The sequence below is a fragment of the Pongo abelii genome, chromosome 18, assembly GCF_028885655.2.
Source record: "Pongo abelii isolate AG06213 chromosome 18, NHGRI_mPonAbe1-v2.0_pri, whole genome shotgun sequence".
Lineage (NCBI taxonomy): Eukaryota > Metazoa > Chordata > Mammalia > Primates > Hominidae > Pongo > Pongo abelii.
The window spans coordinates 67312046-67333752 of record NC_072003.2 but is presented as its reverse complement, the minus strand read 5'-3'; the positions used below and the strand labels follow the sequence as shown (position 1 = coordinate 67333752).

Genomic DNA, 21707 nt, shown 5'->3' with positions numbered 1-21707 from the left:
AATTACCTTCAAACTAGCCCTCCTTTGCCGAGTTCTTCCTTCTTCCAATTTTTTTAAAACTTTTATTTTAGGTTCGGGGGTACGTGTGAAGGTTTACTACATAGGTGAACTCGTGTCACCGCGATTTGTTGTACAGATTATTTCATCACCCAGGTATTAAGCCCAGTACCCAATAGTTATCTTTTCTGTTCCTCTCCCTCCTCCAACCCCCCCCCAAGTAGACCCCAGTGTCTGTTGTTGCCTTTTTGTGTTCGTGAGTTCTCATCATTTAACTCACACTTGTGAGAATATGTGGTATTTGGTTTTCTGTACCTGCATTAGTTTGCTAAGGATAATGGCCCCCAGCTCCATGCATATTCCCACAAAAGACATGATCGTGGTCTCCTCCCAATTTTTCTTGTCCTTTTTTCTCTCCTGATAGCAGATCACAGGCATGAAATGGAAACCTAATATGCATTATTTCTTTTCTTTTCTTTTCTTTTTTTTTGCGACGGAGTCTCGCTCTGTTGCCCAGGCTGGAGTGCAGTGGCGCGATCTCCGCTCACTGCAAGCTCCGCCTCCCGGGTTCACGCCATTCTCCTGCCTCAGCCTCCCAAGTAGCTGGGACTACAAGCGCCCGCCACCGCGCCCGGCTAAATTTTTGTATTTTTAGTAAAGACGGGGTTTCACCGTGTTAGCCAGGATGGTCTCGATCTCCTGACCTCGTGATCCGCCCGCCTTGGCCTCCCAAAGTGCTGGGATTACAGGGGTGAGCCACCGTGCCCGGCCTCTAATGTACATTATTTCTAATTATAGTATTTGACATAAAAACAAAATAGGGGCCGGTGTAGCCCCTGGTAAAAGATATGCATTCATTTGGGTGAATCATTTATACAACAGTATAAACATGAACACATATTACATTTTTACTTATGTATTTATTTATTTGAGATGGAGTTTCGTTCTTATTGTTGAGGCTGGAGTGCAGTGGTGCAATCTTGGTTCACTGCAATCTCCACCTCCCGGGTTCAAGAGATTCTCCTGCCTCACCCTCCCAAGTAGCTGGGATTACAGGCACCGGGCACCACGCCCAGCTAATTTTGTGTATTTTTAGTAGAGACAGGGTTTCACCATGTTGGGCTGGCTGGTCTCGCACTCCTGACCTCAGGTGATCCACCCACCTCGGCCTCCCAAAGTGCTGGGATTATAGGTGTGAGCTACTGCGCCCAGCCTATTTATTTATTTATTTATTTTTATTTTTCTTAGACGATGTCTCACTCTGTTGCCCGGGCTGGAGTGTAGTGGTGCAATCTTGGCTCACTGCAACCTCTGCCTCCTGGGTTCAAGCAATTCTTCTGCCTTGGCCTCCCAGGTAGCTGGGATTACAGGCGTGCACCACCACGCCCAGCTAATTTTTGTTTTTCATTTTTTTTTTTTTTTTTTTTGAGGTGGAGTTTTGTTCTTGGTCAGGCTGGAGTGAAGTGGCATCATCTAGGCTCACTGCAACCTCCACTTCAGGGTTCAAGCAATTCTCCTGCCTCAGCCTCCCAAGAGCTGGTATTATAGGTGCCCACCACCATACCCGGCTAATTTTTGTATTTTTGTAGAGCGGGGGTTTCCTTATGTTGGCCAGGTTTGTCTCAAACTCCTGACCTCATGCGATCCACCCACCTCAGCCTCCCAAAGTGCTGGGATTACAGGCGTGAGCCACCGCACCCAACCTAATTTTTGTATTTTTAGAAGAGATGGAGTTTCAACATGTTGGGCAGGCTAGTCTGGAACTTCTGACCTCAGGTGATCTGGCCACCTTGGCCTCCTAAAGTGCTGGGATTACAAGTGTGAGCCACTGCACCTGGCCTATATTACATGTTTAAATTTTTTTTTTTTTTTTTTGAGACAGAGTCTCGCACTCGCACTGTGGCCAGAGCTGGAGTGCAGTGGCACAATCTTGGTTCACTGTAATCTCCGCCTCCCAGGTTCACACGATTTTCCTGCCTCAGCCTCCTGAGTAGGTGGAATTACAGGCCCACACCACTACACCCGACTAATTTTTTGTATTTTTCGTAGAGACAGGGTTTCACTATGTTGGTCAGACTGGCCTCGACCTCCTGACCTCATGATCCACTCACCTCGGCCTCCCAAAGTGCTGGAATTACAGGTGTGAGCCACCACACCTGGCCATTTTTTTTTCTTTCTTTTTTTTTTTTGAGACGGAGTCTTGCTCTGTCACCCGGGCTGGAGTGCAATGGCACGATCTTGGCTCACAGCAACCTCCATCTCCCGGGTTCAAGCCATTCTTCTGCCTCAGCCTCCCGAGTAGCTGGGACTACAGGCATGCACCACCATGCCTGGCTAATTTTTGTGTTTTTAGTAAAGATGGGGTTTCACCATGTTGTCCAGGCTGGTCTGGAACTCCTGACCTCAGGTGATCAGCCTGCCTCAGCCTCCCAAAGTGCTGGGATTACAGGCATGAGCCACCGTGTCTGGCCATGTTTAAATACGTGTGCAATAGAGATAAAATTCAGCAAAAGATCATTGTAACTGTTTTGGTTGAAACTCTACCTGTCTCAGGACTCACCTTGCTCAAAAAATGTTGAGAGGCCAAATTGATGTAATTTCTTTATGCACAGAATATTGAAAATTATGGCCAATGAAACTCTAATTTCCAGTACATAAAATCACCTGTCATCTACACTTAATCTTCTACCTCAAAGCATATCTGGAGTGCATGGCTTTCTCCCCACCTCCACTGCCCAGCTCACTCTCTGTCTTAATCACCCCTGGAGAAAGGCAAGAACCTCATCACATGTCTCCCTGCCTCCAATCTTGCCTCTCCTGCAATCTGTTCTTCACATGGCTGCCAAAGAAAATCTGATATGTCATACCTCTGCTTAAATTCCTCCACTGGCTTCCTATTCCATTTAGAATAATGTCCAGATTCTTTCCCAGAGCCTGCAAGACCCCATATTAGTCTAGCCCTGCCATTCTCTTTCACTCCTCCCTGCCTCACTTCATCCCAGTATTTTTTTTAAAAAAGTAATTATAACGTTTAATTATGTGAACAAACAGAATACTACTGTACAAAGAATGAAGCTCATGGTTTGTTTGTTTGTTTTTGAGACGGAGTCTCACTCTGTTGCCCAGGCTGGAGTGCGATCTTGGCTCACTGCAACCTTCACCCTCCAAGTTCAAGCGATTCTCCTGCCTCAGCCTCCCGAGTAGCTGGGATTACAGGCACCTGCCATCGTGCCTGGCTAATTTTTTGTATTTTTAGTAGAGACAGAGTTTCACCATTTTGGCCAGCCTGGTCTTGAACTCCTGACCTTGTGATCCACCTGCCTCGGCCTCCCAAAGTGCTGGGATTTCAGGTGTGAGCCACTGCGCCCAGCCAAAGTTCATGTTTTAATCTCTTTTGAAACAAGTTTGACCAGCCTGGGCAACATGGTGAAACTCTGCCTGTACATAAAATACAATAATTAGCTGGGCATGGTGGCTTACTCCGTAATCCCAACTACTCAGAAGGCTGAGGTGGGAGGATGGCTTGAGTACAGAAGGTTGAGATCTTCAGTGACCTGTGATCCCACCATTGCACTCCAGTGTGGGTGGCAGAGCGAGACCCTGTCTCAAAAAAAAAGAAAAAAAAAAAAGGCCGGGCACGGTGGCTCACGCCTGTAATCCCAGCACTTTGGGAGGCCGAGGCAGAAGATCACCTGAGGTTAGGAGTTGGAGACCAGCCTGGCCAACATAGCGAAACCTCGTCTCTACTAAAAATACAAAAAATTTTGCAGTGGCTCACGCCTGTAATCCCAGCACTTTGGGAGGCTGAGGTGGGCAGATCACGAGGTCAGGAGATCGAGACCATCCTGGCTAACACGGTGAAACCCCGTCTCTACTAAAAATACAAAAAATTAGCCGGGTGTGGTAGTGGGCGCCTGTACTCCCAGCTACTCAGGAGAATGGCGTGAACCTTTGGGAGGCTGAGGCGGGCAGATCACCTGAGGTCGGGAGTTCAAGACCAGCCTGACCAACATGGAGAAACCCCATCTTTACTAAAAATACAAAATCAGCCAGGCGTGGTGGCACATGCCTGTAATCCCAGCTACTCGAGAGGCGGAGGCAGGAGAATCACTTGAACCCAGAAAGCGGAGGTTGCAGTGAGCTGAGATCACGCCATTGCACTCCAGCCTGGGCAACAAGAGCAAAACTCCACCTCAAAAAAAGAAAAAAAAATACAAAAAATTAGCCGGACTTGGCAGTGGGCCCCTGTAATCACAGCTACTTGGGAGGCTGAGGCAGGGAGAATTGCTTGAACCCAGGAGGCAGAGGTTGCAGTGAGCTGAGATCGCACCACTACACTCCAGTCTGGGCAACAAAGTGAGACTCCATCTCAAAAAAAAAAAAAGATGTTTGTTTTTTTCCATAGTATTCAGTAGTTCAAGGTTTTACTAGTAAATGAATAAATAATTTAAAACTGCAGGCTGGGGCCGGGTGTAGTGGCTCACACCTGTAATCCCAGCACTTTGGGAGGCCGAGGCGGGCGGATCATGAGGTCAGGAGGTCAAGACCATCTTGGCCAACATGGTGAAACCCCGTCTCTACTAAAAATACAAAAAATTAGCCAGGTGTGGTGGCGGGCACCTGTAATCCCAGCTACTTGGGAGGCTGAGGCAGGGAGAATTGCTTGAAACCGGGAGGCAGAGGTTGCAGTGAGCTGAGATTGTGCCACTGCACTCCATCCTGGGCAACAAAGTGAGACTCCGTCTCAAAAAAACAAAAAACAAAAACAAAACTGCAGACCAGGCGCCATGGCTCACGCCTGTAATCCCAGCACTTCGGGAGGCTGAGGCGGGCAGATCATGAGGCGTTCGAGACCAGCATGACCAAAATGGTGAAACCCCGTCTCTACTAAAAATACAAAAATTAGCTGGGCGCGGTGGTGCCCGCCTGTAATCCCAGCTACTCAGGAGGCTGAGGCAGGAGAACATCTCAAAAAAAAAAAACTGCATTTAGGTAGTAACCACGGAAATATGTCTGCAAAAGGATAGCAAATTGAGTCAGATAACACAGATATCAGATCTAAATGACAAGGAATATTGATAGCTTTTTCTGTACAGTTCTCTTATTTTGAGAAGTGAGAATCTAATTTTTTGCTTAATTTTTTTTTTCTTTTTTTTTTTTTTTTTTTTTTAATTTCTGAAGTATTTATTGATCATTCTTGGGTGTTTCTCGGAGAGGGGGATATGGCAGGGTCATAGGATAATAGTGGAGAGAAGGTCAGGAGATAAACACATGAACAAAGGTCTCTGGTTTTCCTAGGCAGAGGACCCTGCGGCCTTCTGCAGTGTTTGTGCCCCTGAGTACTTGAGATTAGGGAGTGGTGATGACTCTTAAAGAGCATGCTGCCTTCAAGCATCTGTTTAACAAAGCACATCTTGCACCACCCTTAATCCATTTAACCCTGAGTTGACACAGCACATGTTTCAGAGAGCAGGGGGCTGGGGGAAAGGCCATAGATCAACAGCATCCCAAGGCAGAAGAATTTCTCCTAGTCAGAACAAGATGGAGTCTCCTATGCCCACCCCTTTCTACACAGACACAGCAACAATCTGATCTCTCCTTCCTTTCCCCACACTTCCTCCCCTTCTCTTCAACGAAACCGCCATCGTCCTCATGGCCCGCTCCCGATGGTCGCTGTCTCTTCGGAGCTGTTGGGTACACCTCCCAGACAGGGCAGCCGGGCAGAGGCGCTCCTCACCTCCCAGACAGGGCGGCTGGGCAGAGGCGCCCCTCGCTTCCCAGACGGGGCCGCCCGGGCAGAGGCGCTCCTCTCCTCCCAGACGGGGTGGCCGGGCAGAGGCGCTCCTCACTTCCCCGACGGGGCCGCCCGGGCAGAGGCGCTCCTCGCTTCCCAGACGGGGCCGCCCGGGCAGAGGCGCTCCTCAGTTCCTCCCAGACCGGGTGGCAGCCGGGCAGAGGCGCTCCTCACCTCCCAGACGGGGCGGCCGGGCAGAGGCGCTCCTCACTTCCCCGACGGGGCGGCCGAGCAGAGGCGCTCCTCACTTCCCAGAGGGGGCGGCCGAGCAGAGGCGCTCCTCACTTCCCAGAGGGGGCGGCCGGGCAGAGGCGCTCCTCACTTCCCAGACGGGGCGGCTGGGCAGAGACGCTCCTCACTTCCTCCCAGATGGGGTGGCGGCCAGGCAGAGGCGCTCCTCACCTCCCAGACAGGGCGGCCGGGCAGAGGCGCTCCTCACTTCCCAGACTGGGCGGCCGGGCAGAGGCGCTCCTCACCTCCCAGACGGGGCGACCAGGCAGAGGCGCTCCTCACTTCCCAGACGGTGTGGCGGCCGGGCAGAGGCGCTCCTCCCTTCCCAGATGTGGCAGCCAGGCAGAGGCGCTCCTCACTTCCTCCCAGACGGGGTGGCGGCCAGGCAGAGGCGCTCCTCACTTCCCAGAGGGGGCGGCCGGGCAGAGGTGCTCCTCACTTCCTCCCAGACGGGGTGGCAGCCGGGCAGAGGCACTCCTCACCTCCCAGACGGGGCGGCCGGGCAGAGGTGCTCCTCATCTCCCAGACGGGGCGGCCGGGCAGAGGTGCTCCTCATCTCCCAGACGGGGCAGCCGGGCAGAGGTGCTCCTCATTTCCTCCCAGACGGGGTGACGGCCGGGCAGAGGCACTCCTCACCTCCCAGACGGGGCGGCCGGGCAGAGGCGCTCCTCACCTCCCAGACGGAGTGGTCAGGCAGAGGCGCTCCTCACTTCCCATATGGGGTGGCGGCCGGGCAGAGGTGCTCCTCACTTCCTCCCAGACGGGGTGGCAGCCGGGCAGAGGCGCTCCTCACCTCCCAGACGGGGTGGCCGGGCAGAGGCGCTCCTCCCTTCCCAGACGGAGTGGCCAGGCAGAGGCGCTCCTCACCTCCCAGAGTGGGCGGCCGGGCAGAGGTGCTCCTCACTTCCTCCCAGACGGGGTGGCGGCCAGGCAGAGGCGCTCCTCACCTCCCAGACGGGGCGGCCGGGCAGAGGCACTCCTCACCTCCCAGAGTGGGCGGCCGGGCAGAGGCGCTCCTCACCTCCCAGAGTGGGCGGCCGGGCAGAGGCGCTCCTCACTTCCCAGAGTGGGCGGCCGGGCAGAGGCGCTCCTCACTTCCCAGAGTGGGCGGCCGGGCAGAGGCGCTCCTCACTTCCCAGAGTGGGCGGCCGGGCAGAGGCGCTCCTCACTTCCCAGAGTGGGCGGCCGGGCAGAGGCGCTCCTCACTTCCCAGAGTGGGCGGCCGGGCAGAGGCGCTCCTCACTTCCCATAGGGGGTGGCAGCCGGGCAGAGGCGCTCCTCACTTCCCAGATGGGGCAGCTGGGCAGAGGTGCTCCTCACTTCCTCCCAGACGGGGTGGCGGCCAGGCAGAGGCGCTCCTCACCTCCCAGACGGAGCGGCCGGGCAGAGGCACTCCTCACCTCCCAGACGGGGCGGCTGGGCAGAGGCGCTCCTCATCTCCCAGAAGGGGCGGCTGGGCAGAGGCGCTCCTCACTTCCCATATGGGGTGGCAGCCGGGCAGAGGCGCTCCTCACTTCCCAGACGGGGTGGCGGCCAGGCAGAGGCGCTCCTCACTTCCCAGATAGGGCAACAGGGCAGAGGCGCTCCTCACTTCCTCCCAGACGGGGCGGCCGGGCAGAGGTGCTCCTCATCTCCCAGACGGGGCAGCCGGGCAGAGGCGCTCCTCACTTCCTCCCAGACGGGGTGGCAGCCGGGCAGAGGCGCTCCTCACATCCCAGATGATGGGCGGCCGGGCAGAGGCGCTCCTCACTTCCCGGATAGGGCGGCCGGGCAGAGGGGCTCCTCACATCCCAGACGATGGGCGGCCAGGCAGAGACGCTCCTCACTTCCTAGACGGGGTGGCGGTGGGGCAGAGGCTGTAATCTTAGCACTTTAAGAGGCCAAGGCAGGAGGCTGGTAGGTGGAGGTTGCAGAGAGCCGAGATCACACCACTGCACTCCAGCCTGAGCACCATTGAGCATTGAGTTAGCGAGACTCCGTCTGCAATCCCAGCACCTCGGGAGGCCGAGGCAGGCAGATCACTCGAGGCCAGGAGCTGGAGACCAGCCCGGTCAACACGGCGAAACCCCGTCTCCACCAAAAATACAAAAACCATTCAGGCGTGGCGGCGCGCGCCTGCAATCCCAGGCACTCGGCAGGCCAAGGCAGGAGAGTCACAGGAGCCCGAGGCAGGGAGGTTGCAGCAAGCCGAGATCCCGGCAGTACAGTCCAGCTTCGGCAACAGAGGGAGACCGAAAAAAGAAGGAGAGGGAGACCGAAAAAAAGAGGGGAGAGGGAGAGGGAGAGGGAGAGGGAGAGGGAGAGGGAGAGGGAGAGGGAGAGGGAGAGGGAGAGGGAGAGGGAGAGGGAGAGGGAGAGGGAGAGGGAGAGGGAGAGGGAGAGGGAGAGGGAGAGGGAGAGGGAGAGGGAGAGGGAGAGGGAGAGGGAGAGGGAGAGGGAGAGGGAGAGGGAGAGGGAGAGGGAGAGGGAGAGGGAGAGGGAGAGAATTTTTTTTTTTCAAGATGGAGTCTTGCTTAGTTGCCGAAGCTGGAGTATTGTGGCTCGATCTCAGCTCTGCAACCTCTGCCTCCCAGGGTTCAAGCAATTCTCCTGTCTCAGTTTCCAGAGTAGCTAGAATTATAGGTGTGTGCCATTACACCCGGCTAATTTTTTGTGTTTTTAGTAGAGACGGGGTTTTACCATGTTGGCCAGACTGGTCTTGAACTCCTGACCTCAAGTGATCCACCCACCTCAGCCTCCCAAAGTGCTGGGATTACAGGCATGAGCCACTATGCCTGGACTTCTTGGCTCAGCTTTTTTAACACAAGCACAAATATGCCCATGCCTGTCTCAGGTATCTGATAATTTACATTTGATCTCGGTGCAGATTCTGGGAAAGCGAACTCCACGGAAGACTCAGAAACCAAGTTCTAATTCAGTTGCCATGAAAACTTAAGGTGAGGGGATTGTCAATCAGTGAAAAATACGGAGGAAAACACTAACAGAATATGGTAAGCATCTCTAGCATTAACAATTTTTATTGGCCGGGTGTGGTGGCTCACGCCTGTAATCCCAGCACTTTGGGAGGCCGAGGCAGGCAGATCACTTGAGGTCAGGAGTTCGAGACCAGCCTGACCAACATGGAGAAACCCTGTCTCTACTAAAAATACAAAATTAGCCAGGTGTGGTGGTGCATGACTGTAATCCCAGCTACTTGGGAGGCTGAGGCAGGAGAATCGCTTGAACCTAGGAGGTGGAGGTTGCGGTGAGCCGAGATTGTGCCATTGCCCTCCAGCCTGGGCAACAAGAGCAAAACTCTGTCTCAAAAAAAAAAAAAAAAAAAAAAATTATTTATTTATTTTGCTAGATGTGGTGGTAATGGGGAAAATATTAATAGAACGTTTGAGAGCCGGAATTCATCTCAAAATTGCTCGTGTTTGGAGATCATAACATCAGTGCTGGATCACAAACAGCTTATTAGCCTTGGAGCCTGCTTCCTGGTCTCTTCTGATAGAGATAGGCCCTATAGACAGATTTGCAAATGCAGAGCTTTTAAAAATGCTTTTATTATTTTTTGAGACAGAGTCTCTCTCTGTTGCCCAGGCTGGAGTGCCATCACGACTCACTGAAGTCTTGAACTCCTGGGCTCAGCAATGCTCCTGCCTCAGCCTCCCCATTATCTGGGACTACAGGCGCGCACCACCATGCCTGAATAATTTATTTTTATTTTTTGTAGAGACCAGGGGGCGGGGGTCTCACTGTGTTGCCCAGGCTGCTCTCGAACTCCTGAGCTCAAGCTATCCTCCTGCTTCAGTGTCCTTAAGTATTGGAATTACAGGCCTGAGCCACCGCCTGGCCTGCAAATGCAAATCTAACCAGGTCATATGTAGGATAAAAATCTTTTTCCTGGCCCAAGCGTCTCTCCTCATCTTCGGAGAGAAAGGAATGAGAGAGCCTTCTAATAATAGCAATTGCTAGTTACCAGTGCCCTGGCTTATCGTGTGTTAGACTCTGAGTTAAACATTAACTCCTTGAATCATTACAAGCTCCTTATCAGGTGTGTATCAACCTCAATCTACAGATGAAGAAGCCAACACTTGGGCTGCTTGCATTACATTAACCGAGGTTTACCCGCAGCGAGGCTGCCTCCAAAGCAGCCAGAGTTTGCAACCGTCACTGTCCACCCCGCGAGCTGCGATAGTGCGAGAACTACAATTCCCGTGGGGCTGTGCGGGAGCATCGCGAGAGTTACCTTAATTGTGGCGGCGGGAAGGCGGGCCCTGCAGCTGGCTGGGCGGTTAGGAGGGCCCGGGGCCGAGACGATGGCTGACCACAACCCTGACAGCGACCCCACGCCGCGCACGCTGCTGCGACGCGTGCTGGATACAGCGGACCCGCGCACCCCGCGGCGACCCCGGAGTGCTCGGGCTGGGTATGTGAGGGGGCTCCCCGAGTACTTGAGCAACTAGAGGGACTGGGGAGTGGGGTCTGGGTGGGACCCAGCTCCGACTCTGTTCGAAGAGGGAAACTGAGTCTTAGAGAGGAGCAGGGCCTGGGACTCTGAGAACTGCTTCCATTGCTCTAGCCGGGCCCGGGCCAGCTGTTTGTGCCCCTGCCCCCAGGGCTCCAGGCAGCCAGCCCTCGGGACCACAGAGCCTGACTGATCCCGAGTCTTTGGGGGCTCGGCCACTGGAGATGGAAGATAGGCGCTCAGAATCTCACCTTCTGCTCTGTTCTCTAGGCTACTTTCCCCAGACCCGCCAGGGTGTGCCTAGGCATTTGCCCTGAACTTCTGCGTCCTGAGGGTTCCCACTGTTCCTGCGCATTGTCTTACTGTCCCTGTAGCTCCCAGCTGGGAAATGGAAAAGGAGCTAGAGGACAGCCTGGTTAGAAGTTGGGAGGCAGCAACTGGAAGATGCTTTGCTAAGGAACAGGGAATTTGGCCTGACTCAGTGGGAGAGGCAGTGGGTGAGGGCTGTGGTGAGCTCATGGTGCAGAGGATGCATACGTTGACATCTGCCAGACTGGGACAGTGGAGTTTCTTTACAGGGAATGAGAAGCCATTCATTATAGGTTTTACACCCATGAGGTAGGAGCTGTGCCCTGGGAACACTTATGTGGCTCTGGAATCTAAGAGGGACTGGACTGGAGAGATTAAGGTGTCTGGGGTACCAAGTTCTTAAAAGATTTTAAAATACTTTAATACCCATCATGGATTGTTACTTTCATGTCTGGGGTGGATGCTCTTCCAATTGCCCCTCTTGTCTGTGTGGCTAACCCCTACTTATCGTTTGTGATTCTGCTGAAGTCACCTCTGTGAAGCCTTTCCCAGTTCACTCATATGCCCTCTCTATTCCCATACCCCAGGGGTCTTCTTCGGTCCACACTGCTGTTGACATAGGGCTGGGAACAGAGGCAATGGTAGGGGCAAGTGGTTTCTGGGTCCCTAGCCCTGAGGGAAAAAGGCTCCAGACCAAGACCCCTGATGAAGGCATGTCTCTACATCCTCTATCCTTCCTCACCGTAATTCTCTGTGTAATTGCTGGTCTTTACGCAGAGCCCGGAGAGCCCTGCTTGAAATGGCTTCCTCCAGGAGGTTGAGTGGCCAAACAAGGACGATAGCCAGAGGGCGTTCCCGTGGAGCCAGGGTAAGTACCCAGCCCACTGACCCCAAAGGGCCCTGGCTGCCTCGGGGAGGGGGGTTGAGGTCTAGCTCTGCTCTGGAGCCCACCTTGAGGAAATCTCAAGGCAAACGGACAGACTGGTTGCTTGGTGCTTTTGCGGATAGTCTGTTGGCAGATCGGCCCATGTTCAGGCCAGTGGGCACTTGGAGGAACAGACACCTCGGACGCTGCTGAAGAACATCCTACTAACTGGTAAGTGAGTGCTGGCCTGCCGGTCAGAGTTAGGTACCAGTCCGACACCAGTCTTCTGGTATCTTTCATTCAGGGTGGCCTGTTCTGTCAGCCCCACCCTCTCCTTGGTATTTCTGCAGCCCCGGAATCTTCCATCCTGATGCCCGAGTCGGTAGTGAAGCCAGTGCCAGCACCGGAGGTGGTCCAACCCTCCAGACGAGAGAGCAGTTGTGGCAGGTACACAGAACTCCCCCACCTTGGATTGTGCTATGGGCAGCTTAGTCGGGGAGTTTCTTGGGGGTTACAAAAGCCAGAATTGGACTTCCTGGCCTGTCTGAGATAAGCTCCATTCTTATAGCCTGGAGCTGCAACTTCCTGAGCTCGAGCCCCCCACAACCCTGGCTCCAGGTCTGCTGGCCCCTGGCAGGAGGAAACAGAGGCTGAGACTGTCGATGTTTCAGCAGGGAGTGGACCAGGGGCTGTCTCTCTCCCAAGGTGAGGCCCTGGACACCACTTTTGCTACCCTCTCCCTCCTGTCCTCTGGAGAGGCTGAGGAGTCCTGAGAGAGGGCCCTCACAGGCCTGGAGCACTTACCATGGTTTTCTTCTTTTACATTCTCTTGCCGGTTGCTGACAGAGCCTCAAGGGAATGCTGATGCCTCTTCCCTCACCAGGTGCTGTTCTGGGTGATTCCTGTTCTGGGAGTGGGTGGAGGAGAGACTTGGGGAGGGAGGTGCTGCTTGGGATGGAATCTGGCCGTACTACTCCCTGCCAGTTTTAGCCTCACAGCATCTGTTCTAAGAGATGAGAGCCCCAGGGTGAATGGAGGGATCTCTGGGCAAACTGGGTCTCAGGTACCTGACTTTCCTCTGTGCCTCCCCCCTCTCACCAGATCCCTCAACCTGACCTTTGCCACACCTCTTCAGCCACAGTCAGTGCAGAGGCCTGGCTTGGCCCGCAGACCTCCTGCCCGCCGAGCTGTAGACGTGGGTGCCTTTTTGCGGGATCTGCGAGATACTTCCCTGGCTCCTCCAAGTAAGGTTGAGGTTTTCCCCTGCTGGCCTTTGGGGAAAGCTCTCCCCACTATGACAGATAGGAGGTGATGCTGAGTCAGGGTTGCGCCCCTCTCGGTGGGGTCAAGGACAGCAAGCAACTCTGGTCAGTGGGTCTACAAGGAATTTCTGCTTGCTTTCTACAGGGGGCCCCTTTCCTTCGTCCCTCGGTGTCTCCCAGGGCCCCATATCCTTAGACTATAGGGCTGGAGGTTGGAAAGGGGTGTGGTGTGGTGGCCGAAACTTGTTGAAAGGGGCCAGGTTTCAGGATCAGCTGGCCAATTCAAACTGACCTGGGAGCCTGATTGCAGAAAACAAGTTCACCAGAGTAAGAAGAGGGTTTGGGAAGAAGCTGCAGAACAAGCAGCGAAGAGGTATTTTAAGTGGGCAGCTGGTGGGCAGGCAGCTGTGGGGGCCTGGGACTGCCGGGCAGAGGAACAGGAAGGTAAGCAAGGAGGGCTGTAGTCGAAAAGGCCTCGCGTGCTAGGTCGTCTTCTTTCTCTGAAGGCCACTCAGGGTGGACCCATGCGGCCTACTGTCCAGGCCCTGGCAATGCTGAGTAGCAGCCGGTGGGCCTGGAATACGCTGAGAGCCAGCTGGCCCCTGATCTCCAGGTGACAGCCTCAGAACCTGTTACTACTCTGCCCACAGACATTGTGTTGGAGGACACCCAGCCATTCTCTCAGCCCACGGTTGGCTCCCCTGATGTGTATCACTCCCTGCCCTGCATGCCTCACACTGGGGCTGAAGACGCTGAGCAGGCTACTGGTCGCAAGACACAGAGCAGTGGGCCTGGGCTGCAGAACAATAGTGAGTGTGTGGCACCGGTGGCCTGGAGCCAAACTTAGCTTGGGTGAGAGCTGACAATGGTAGTTTTCCTTCTTCAAGCCCCTCTGTGCTCCTAGAGCACCCTGGCTGTGGCTGCCTCCTTCATCCAAGAGCAGAGTCCATGTTGGGCCAGGAGACTTCAGATCCATGTCCTGGTGCTGCCTCTGGCTTTGTCTTTCCTCAGTGAGCAGGGCTGGGTCTGCTAGTCCATCTTTACCCTTCTCTGAGCTATGCAGCCTTGGCCGGCTGCGTCTCCAGCCTGTATTCTCTCCCCTTCACTCAGGCCCTGGGAAACCAGCCCAGTTTCTGGCAGGAGTGGCAGAGGAGGTCGATGCCTTTGCTCTAAGCTTCCTGAGCACCAGCAGTGGTGTCTCTGGAGAAGATGAAATAGAGCCCTTACATGATGGAGTTGAAGAGGCAGAGAAAAAGATGGAAGAAGAAGGTGTGAGTGTGAGTGAAATGGAGGCAACAGGAGCACAAGGACCCAGCAGGGTAGAAGAGGCCAAGGAACACACAGACGTGACAGAAGCAGAGGGATCCCAGGGGACTGCTGAGGCCGAGGGGCCAAGAGCATCTTCAGGGGATGAGGATGCCTCTGGCAGGGAAGGTAAGAGGCCCAGTGCAGGGGGTGACTGGTGACAGCTGTGTTCAGGCCCTAGCACACAGAAAGGCCTTGCCTGGGTTGTGTTTCCGGGCACTGGTGGTGGTAGGGGGTCAGGAAGACTCTGAGGGGCACCTGCTTGGCTGGAGCTAGGTGGGGCCCACCAGAAACAGGACAGAAATACTGTGGCTGTGCTGGCCTGGGTGAGATGGTCAGGCCTGGGATCCCTGTGACCCACCCTTCTTCTTTGTAGCAAGTCCAGAGTCGGCCTCCAGCACCCCTGAGTCTCTCCAGGCCAGGCGACATCATGAGTTTCTTGAGCCAGCCCCAATGCCTGGTGCTGCAGTGTAAGATCCCACAACCCCATTCCTCATGGGCCTCTTGGGAAGGGAGCATTGGGTACGCTGTGTACATAGGGTCCTCCCCCTTCCTACGGGTATGCAGATGATTACCCAGCAGGGCAGCTTGAGCTGGGCTGGGGAGAGCTCACCAAGAGCACCCCTGCCATCCTGGTGCCTGCCTCCAGGGCTTAGAGGAGCCTGGGTGAGGGGAAAGTATGTAGTTGGTTTGTAGTCAGAAAAGGCTTCCTGGAGGACGATTAGCAGAATTGGGAAAGGCAGCAGTACAGTAAGGGGAGAGACTGTCCATTCTAAGGCCTGGGGTCATGGACCCAAGCAGGTACCAATATAGATAATAAGCCTGAACCAGGATGTTGAGTCAACTGTGGAGGGACAGAGCCCCAGGGAAAGACTGGCCTCTATGTGGCCCCCTGACCCAACTGCCCCTCAGCAGGTGGTCAGGGCTGCTGGTCCTGGCTGGCCAAGGGCCACATGTTACCCAGCCTCAGCAAGAGCCAGCAAGACTTGCTCTTGAATAAGAGCCTCCTGAGGCAAGTTCAGCCCCCTCTGTCCACTGTTGCCCTCAGCTTATCTTCAGAGCCTGCAGAGCCTCTGTTGGTCAGGCATCCCCTTAGGCCCCGGACCACCGGCCCCAGGCCCCGGCAAGATCCCCACAAGGCTGGACTGAGTCACTATGCGAAACTCTTTAGCTTCTATGCCAAGATGCCCATGGAGAGGAAGGCTCTTGAGATGGTGGAGAAGTGGTGAGTCCGGGGCACGTGGGGTAGGAGAGGAACCCCTGGGGTCATGATCAGACTGTTCAGCCTGCTCTATCACCATCTTCTTGGCAGCCTAGATAAATATTTCCAGCATCTTTGTGACGACCTGGAGGTATTTGCTGCCCATGCTGGCCGCAAGACTGTGAAGCCAGAGGACCTGGAGCTGCTGATGCGGCGGTGAGAGGGCGGAAGGTGTGGGGGTGCTGGCTGGGGGAGTTCTGGTGCTGATTCTGCCTGTCCCTTCTCTTCCTCCACTGCAGGCAGGGCCTGGTCACCGACCAAGTCTCACTGCATGTGCTAGTGGAGCGGCACCTGCCACTGGAGTACCGGCAGCTGCTCATCCCCTGTGCGTACGGTGGCAACTCTGTCTTCCCTGCCCAGTAGTGGCCAGGCTTCAACACTTTCCCTGTCCCCACCTGGGGCCTCTTGCCCCCACATATTTCTCCAGGTCTCCTCCCCACCCCCCCAGCATCAATAAAGTGTCATAAACAGAATATTCTGCATTTTGGTGCATGTCCTGGGGCCAGCCAGGCAGGGACTGATTCCCCCCTACAACTCCCCAGCACAGTCTGGAGAATGGCATGGGTTCAGACAAACACTTTTATACTAAAAGCTAGGGGTTAGCAGGACTGGAGCACACAGGCTGCCCACAGGTTCCTAGCTTGCAGGCTCTGGCTCTCGAGGTCCCACACGCCTGATGTCAATCACCTGAAGCCGCTCCAGGGCAGTCTGGAGGATTTCCACCATGCCTTCTTCCTTCTCGTCACCCTCCTCTGGCATTTCCGACTCAGGGAGCTGGAAGGCCTGGCTCACGTAGGTGTTCACAGTCTGCTTGTCCAGGCTGGGGTCGATGGTCATCAGGGCCCCTCGCAGCTTGGGCAGAGTCACTTCCTCATGGCTGCCCCACAGGAAAAGAGAGTGACAGGCCCTGACTCCTCCTCTCCGTGCCCCAGACTCCCAGGTGCCCTCCTCTGTGCTGGGCTGAGCAGTGGATGGTGCATGATGCACAGGGAGACCCAGGGGCTTCAGGGGCCCAGCCTGTGGGACTTGCCTATGGATGAGGGTCACTCACAGTTCCATGCCCAGCTCCTGCTTTAGCTGCTGTAAGTACTCGTCCTTCTCATCCATGTATTGTTCCCAGAGTTTTTGCACAAAGGGCTCACTCTGGCCCTCCTCATCCTGGGAGGGGCCACAAGTCGGGGGAGGGCACATTGGCTAGGGTCCAGCCAAGGCTAGGGCAGGGGCCAGGCCAGTCCCCGGACCCCACACACCCACCTCCATAAACAGTGAGCGGTAGTTGAGCAAGTCTGCATTGCTGCTGCTGGGATGCCAGCCCCCTGCCTCCATCAGCTCCTGGATTTGCTCTTCTGTCTTGAGAGGGAAGGTACTCTTGAGGACAGTGCTGTAGGGGAGACATGAGGGCCAACAGGGACCTGCTGAGGCCTGCTTGTGCCTCTCTCCCTAGTGCTCAAAAGAGAGTGAGTTCCGAGGCTGTGGCCCTTCCCACCAGGTGCCCCTTTTCCCTGCAGATGCAGGAACAGTTGGGTAGGAGTTGCGGGTGGCCTGGACTGGCCTCTCACTTGAACTGCTCCATGGTTAGTAGCCCCTCGTTCTGACTGTCAGCATTTGTCATCTCCTTCAGCAGCTGGGCTACTGTCTCCTTCTGGGTGACATACACATTCTCACTCCACTATAAGGAGAGAAGCATTGTTCACTTGCTGTTCCTGGGAGTGGTGGGGGCAAAGCTGGTCTATGCTAGGGACAAAGACCTCTCTCAGTCTCCCCAAGGGGAATAGGCCCCAGCTCACCTTTCCCATCAAGACTGCATAGAACTGACTCATAACCTCGTTGGAGTGGAAGATCTTGATATTTTCAAAAATAGTGTAAGCCCAGGCCATGGCATCACTGGGCCCAAAGCGATGCTCCAGGAAATTGAAGAAGAAATCTGGGAACGTCTCTTTCTGCGGGATCGAGGAAATGCTCAGTCAGCCTGCCTTAGGGTTGGTTGGCCCTCATCCCTGGCACCTCTGGACCTGTAGAGGACTCTGGATCTGAAGACCACGCTGGGCCAGACTGGCTGGTGAGATCTGACCTGCTCCTCAGCAAGACGTTCCTTCCAGGCATCCTTGAGGAGGTTGACCACGTCCTTCTTGCTTGGCTTCTTGTTCTCCACGAGGCCATCAAACCGAAGAAAAGCAGGGATGGCTTCCCCATAGCCCTAGGAGGGAGGATATCAGCTCATCTCTGGACCCATCTGTGGCCCCACCCCCAATCAGGGAAGAGCCCCAGTTGGTTCCCCAGAAGCTTATCTGAGCAGCAGGGCATGGCTGTTCTGACTCTGGCCCAAGCCCTACTCCTGGGGCACCCCCCTACCAGACCAGGGAAGAAGTCTTTCTCCCGCAGCAGCCCCGAGCCAATCTCTTCCAGGAGCACATCCACCAGCTGGTCGCTGTTCTTGCCCTCAGCCAGCATCTGCCAGCGCTCTGGGCCCCCAGCCACCACATCTGCATGTGGGGAGAGGGAGCTGGAGTCTGGGCCCACATGTAAGCAGGACCTGGGGCCCCACCGCTGCCCTCACCTTTGCACTTGGTCCAGTCAGGCCGTGGCGTGGAAGTGCGCTGGATCTCCTGCAGCTCAGAGAAGAATTGGTCCCGCTCCTTCAGCGTGCTCATGTGCAGCTGCATCAGGATCTCATGCTCCTTGCGAACCTCCTCGTAGCTGGCTCTCAGGGTGTCCAGCTGTGGGCAAGGACATTGGCCCTGGCCCCCCACCTGTGAGACCCCGTCCTACCCTCCTGGCCCTGCCTGCCTGCCAGCACCTGCTCCTGAAGATCCTTGTTGGTCTTCTCCTGCATTTCAAAGTCCCTCCTGGGGACCACATCTCCAAAGTTGGCCTTCATGGTGTTGAGTTCCATCTGCGTGCGGGTCAGGTCTTGCCGGGTCATCTTAAGAGCCAGGGTTAACTTCACAGGGTCCTCCCCCCAGATGCCTGCCAGGGGAGGGGGCCCACCAGCCCGTGTCACCGTGGCTTTCTCAGGGGTTGCCTGAAGCCCTCTGCCCTTCCTGTTTGGGGTTCCCTGGTTCTTGCCCACAGCACTACCAGCCTAGGATTTCAGGCTAAAGTCTAGAAGCCCAGGAAACTGAGTACCAGGCCTCTCCAGCCCACTGGGAGCCTAGGCTGCCTCATCTACCAACTGTGTTCCTACAATTCTCAGTTCAACTCAGAAGATACACGGCCCTGGGGGAGGCAGGGACATCTCCCCTCTGAATGGTTATGGAATGAGCAGGTCTTAGGAATGTTGAATGAATGGGGCTTAGGGGTGAGACCAGACTCCTCCAGCATCTCAGAGAAGAGAGAAACCCGATTCCCGATTCAGGCTTACCTGGCGACTGGGCTAATGATATGTCCTCCCGCTGGTACCGCAGCTCATTCAGGTCTGCGATGAGGATCTTGCGGGCATCTCGCTCACTGAGGTAATGCAGGTACTCCTCAGCCAAGTTCTTCCTCAGTTTGGTCACCTGGCGAGAAGGTGGCTGTGTGGTCAGGGGCTGCCCCTGGACCCCTGTATGCAGCTGGTCACCCCAGGGAGTGGGCTGGGTGCTGGGGGGCCCCATCAGGGACTGTGAACAGGAAAGGTGAAAGAAGAAGGAGATTGGCCATTTCTGAGAATTCGGCAAGGTGCCAATGTTTCCCCCTATGGGGAAAGTGCTGAGCCTAGCAGCAGGGTAGAGGGTGGAGTTAGCAAGGCTCTGGGGGAAGGTGGTGGCTTAGTGTGTCACTCCCTGTAGAAAGGCAGAGCGGGGTAGGGGGTCACCCTTGTGGTGGGGTTGGCAGGAATTTGGGGACTTGGTTATCACACCACTTCCATTCACCTCGCTCTGCAATGAAATCTTCTCCTCATTCTTTTTGTCGATGATTTTTAGCAAGTTCATCTTCTCTTTCTTGAGCAGGGAGATTTCATGTTTCTCCTCAGCTTTCATGGCCAGGATCCTCTCATTGCAGTCCTCATTCACAGTGACAAGCTTGGCCTTCAGGGGCTCCAGAGCCCGAATCTTCTCCCTTTGGTGGGCTAAGCAGAGACAGGTGGGAGAGCTGCTTTGGGGCCATGGAGAACAAACAGCCAGAAGACACAGACCCTAAGGTCATGGGTGAGTGGCTATGTCACTTGCAAACCCCAAGAATCTCTGCATGCCTTGTTCAAAGCCATGGTCCCTGTTTCAGGCCTTCCTGCACTTGATTTTAAACCAAGGGCAGAGTTCAGGTGAACACCGGGGTCTCTCCTGTGTCCTTTCCCCTACAGCCTTAAGTCCTGCAGCTGCACCATGCCCTGCACCTCCTGAGCCTGGCAGGGGAGCCTGCTGACTCCCAGAGGTGCTGACTCTCTCCTGGGGTTCACTCCGTTTTCAACAGGGACTGCCCCACTGTGCTTCTCAACGACAGGGGTGGTCAGGTGCTCTGGGGTGCCCTATCACGGAACAGTCTGTGCAGAATGGCTGAGGGGCCTTGGTGACCTCAAGGCCTAGTTGGTAGCTGCCCCAGCCCTGCTGTGGAGCACCAGAAGGTCGAATAGGATCTTCTCCACCCCTTCCAGGCTGGGGCAAGGAGGGGAGCTGCATTCCTTTTTTTTTTTTTTTGCGATGGAGTCTTGTTCTTTTGCCCTGGCTGGAGTGCAGTGGCGTGATCTCAACTCACTGCAACCTCCACCTCCTAGGTTCAAGCAATTCTCCTGCCTCAGTCTCCCAAGTAGCTGGGATTACAGATGTATGCCACCATGCGCAGCTAATTTTTTTGTGTTTTTAGTAGAGACAGGGTTTCACCATGTTGGCCAGGCTGGTCTCAAACTCCTGACCTCAAGTGATCCACCGCCTCGGCCTCCTAAAGTGCTGGGATTACAGGCGTGAGCCACTGCCCCTGGCAGGAGGTGCATTCTTACCCAGCATCCCCTCATACGCATTCTTGATGGAGGATAGTAATGGCTTGTACGTTTTGAAGTCCTCTATGAAGAACTCAAAGATCTCTCTGTAAGGCTGGCAAGAAAAGGGAACCCATCATCTCCTGGCCCACAGCTGCCAACCTTAGTGGGGAACTGTTTTTCTTTTTCTTTTTTCCTGAGACGGAGTCTTGCTCTGTCACCCAGGCTGGAGTGCTGTGGTGCAATCTCGGCTCACTGCAACCTCTGCCTTCCAGGTTCAAGTGATTCTCCTGCCTCAGCCTCCTGAGTAGCTGGGATTACAGGCGCGTGCCACCATGCCTGGCTAATTTTTGTATTTTTAGTAGAGACGAGGTTTCACCGTGTTGGCCAGGATGGTCTCGATCTCCTGACCTCGTGACCCACCCACCTCGGCCTCCCAAAGTGCTGGGATTACAGGTGTGAGCCACTGTGCCTGGCACTGTGTTTTTCTTTATTGGGCTTAGTAGTATTCCGGCATGAGGCTGCCAGGTCACTTATATTCAAGTAAATGCCCTAGATACCACCCGGGTACCTCACAGTGCCATGGAGCCTGGGGGGCAGCTCTCTGGAGGCCTGTCCTGATACTGTCTCTGAGGCCTAGTGGACTGCCATGACCATAGACAGACCTCCACTCTGTGCCTGAGCCCCTCTCTGGCTCTCCAGGCAGCCAGCCTCTTGCCTTCTAGACACTGCATCATTGGCCTCTCACTTGTAACCTCTCCCCATCTTAGAGCCTGGTAGATTCAGGAGATTGAAGGTTGTACCCTTGCATCCTGACATGCAAGTAGGGGTGTGGTCCTCTGTCTCATTTGGATGCATGGGAGGTTTCCGGAGGCAGCATTGCTCACTGAAATGAGCATAGTCTCCAGAGTCAGCCCTGAGTTTGAAGCCCAGCCCCACTACACCATAGTGGTATGCTTTCTTCCTTATCTGTTCGGGAGATCGATGTAAGGCCCCAGCCCAGGGCCTTGCACTTGCACATAGCCAGCGCTCAGTAAATGCTTTAGTCAGTGACTAAGTCAAAAGGCAGGGATTCTCTACCATCATCCTTGTTTGAGCACATTTGGTGATTCTCTCCCTAATATACACTGGAATCTGGGTTGGATCTGATCTCTCTCTCTCTCTCTTCCTCTCTCCCTCCCTCCCTCCCTCTCTTCCTCTCTCCCTCCTTATGCATCTGGGCTGGTTCCTTAAGCTTGGGGTTGTTGCCACTGGGCTGCTAAACACGGTGTGACCCCTGCTTGCCCAACTGCGAGCATTCAGGCTCCATTCACTGATGTCCAGTGGCCCAACCTGGGTACTG

General features: G+C 55.0%; 2 protein-coding genes across 15 annotated transcripts in view; one reads left to right on the top strand and one right to left on the bottom strand.

Annotated features, from left to right (window-relative positions):
• CENPT (centromere protein T) overlaps nt 1–15947 on the top strand; it is a 22836-nt gene extending 6889 nt beyond the window's left edge. The window contains exons 2-15 of one of the 3 annotated variants that reach the window (XM_009250835.4): nt 8889–9012; nt 10083–10433; nt 11559–11649; nt 11790–11877; nt 11997–12093; nt 12215–12351; nt 12493–12529; nt 12748–12890; nt 13559–13717; nt 14019–14342; nt 14590–14683; nt 15262–15438; nt 15526–15630; nt 15714–15947. In XM_009250835.4, the coding sequence (XP_009249110.2) occupies nt 10324–10433; nt 11559–11649; nt 11790–11877; nt 11997–12093; nt 12215–12351; nt 12493–12529; nt 12748–12890; nt 13559–13717; nt 14019–14342; nt 14590–14683; nt 15262–15438; nt 15526–15630; nt 15714–15837 (1686 nt within the window). In that variant the 5' untranslated portion in view covers nt 8889–9012; nt 10083–10323 and the 3' untranslated portion in view covers nt 15838–15947. Of the gene's footprint in view, nt 1–8888; nt 9013–10082; nt 10434–11558; nt 11650–11789; nt 11878–11996; nt 12094–12214; nt 12352–12492; nt 12530–12747; nt 12891–13558; nt 13718–14018; nt 14343–14589; nt 14684–15261; nt 15439–15525; nt 15631–15713 lie in introns of those variants that run through there. The other 2 variants (XM_063717687.1, XM_024233739.2) reach the window with 2 other exon arrangements.
• TSNAXIP1 (translin associated factor X interacting protein 1) overlaps nt 12345–21707 on the bottom strand; it is a 25769-nt gene continuing 16406 nt past the window's right edge. For 2 of the 12 annotated variants that reach the window (XM_024233734.2, XM_054534994.1), the window contains 12 exons: nt 20387–20480; nt 19326–19522; nt 18836–18971; nt 18272–18441; nt 18032–18191; nt 17827–17957; nt 17546–17671; nt 17262–17414; nt 17034–17143; nt 16729–16855; nt 16526–16632; nt 16040–16351 (listed from right to left, as the gene is read on the bottom strand). In XM_024233734.2, coding sequence (XP_024089502.2) covers nt 16111–16351; nt 16526–16632; nt 16729–16855; nt 17034–17143; nt 17262–17414; nt 17546–17671; nt 17827–17957; nt 18032–18191; nt 18272–18441; nt 18836–18971; nt 19326–19522; nt 20387–20480 — 1752 coding nt within the window. In that variant the 3' untranslated portion in view covers nt 16040–16110. Of the gene's footprint in view, nt 12653–16039; nt 16352–16525; nt 16633–16728; nt 16856–17033; nt 17144–17261; nt 17415–17545; nt 17672–17826; nt 17985–18031; nt 18213–18271; nt 18442–18835; nt 18972–19325; nt 19523–20386; nt 20481–21707 lie in introns of those variants that run through there. The other 10 variants (XM_054534993.1, XM_054534997.1, XM_054534992.1 and 7 more) reach the window with 7 other exon arrangements.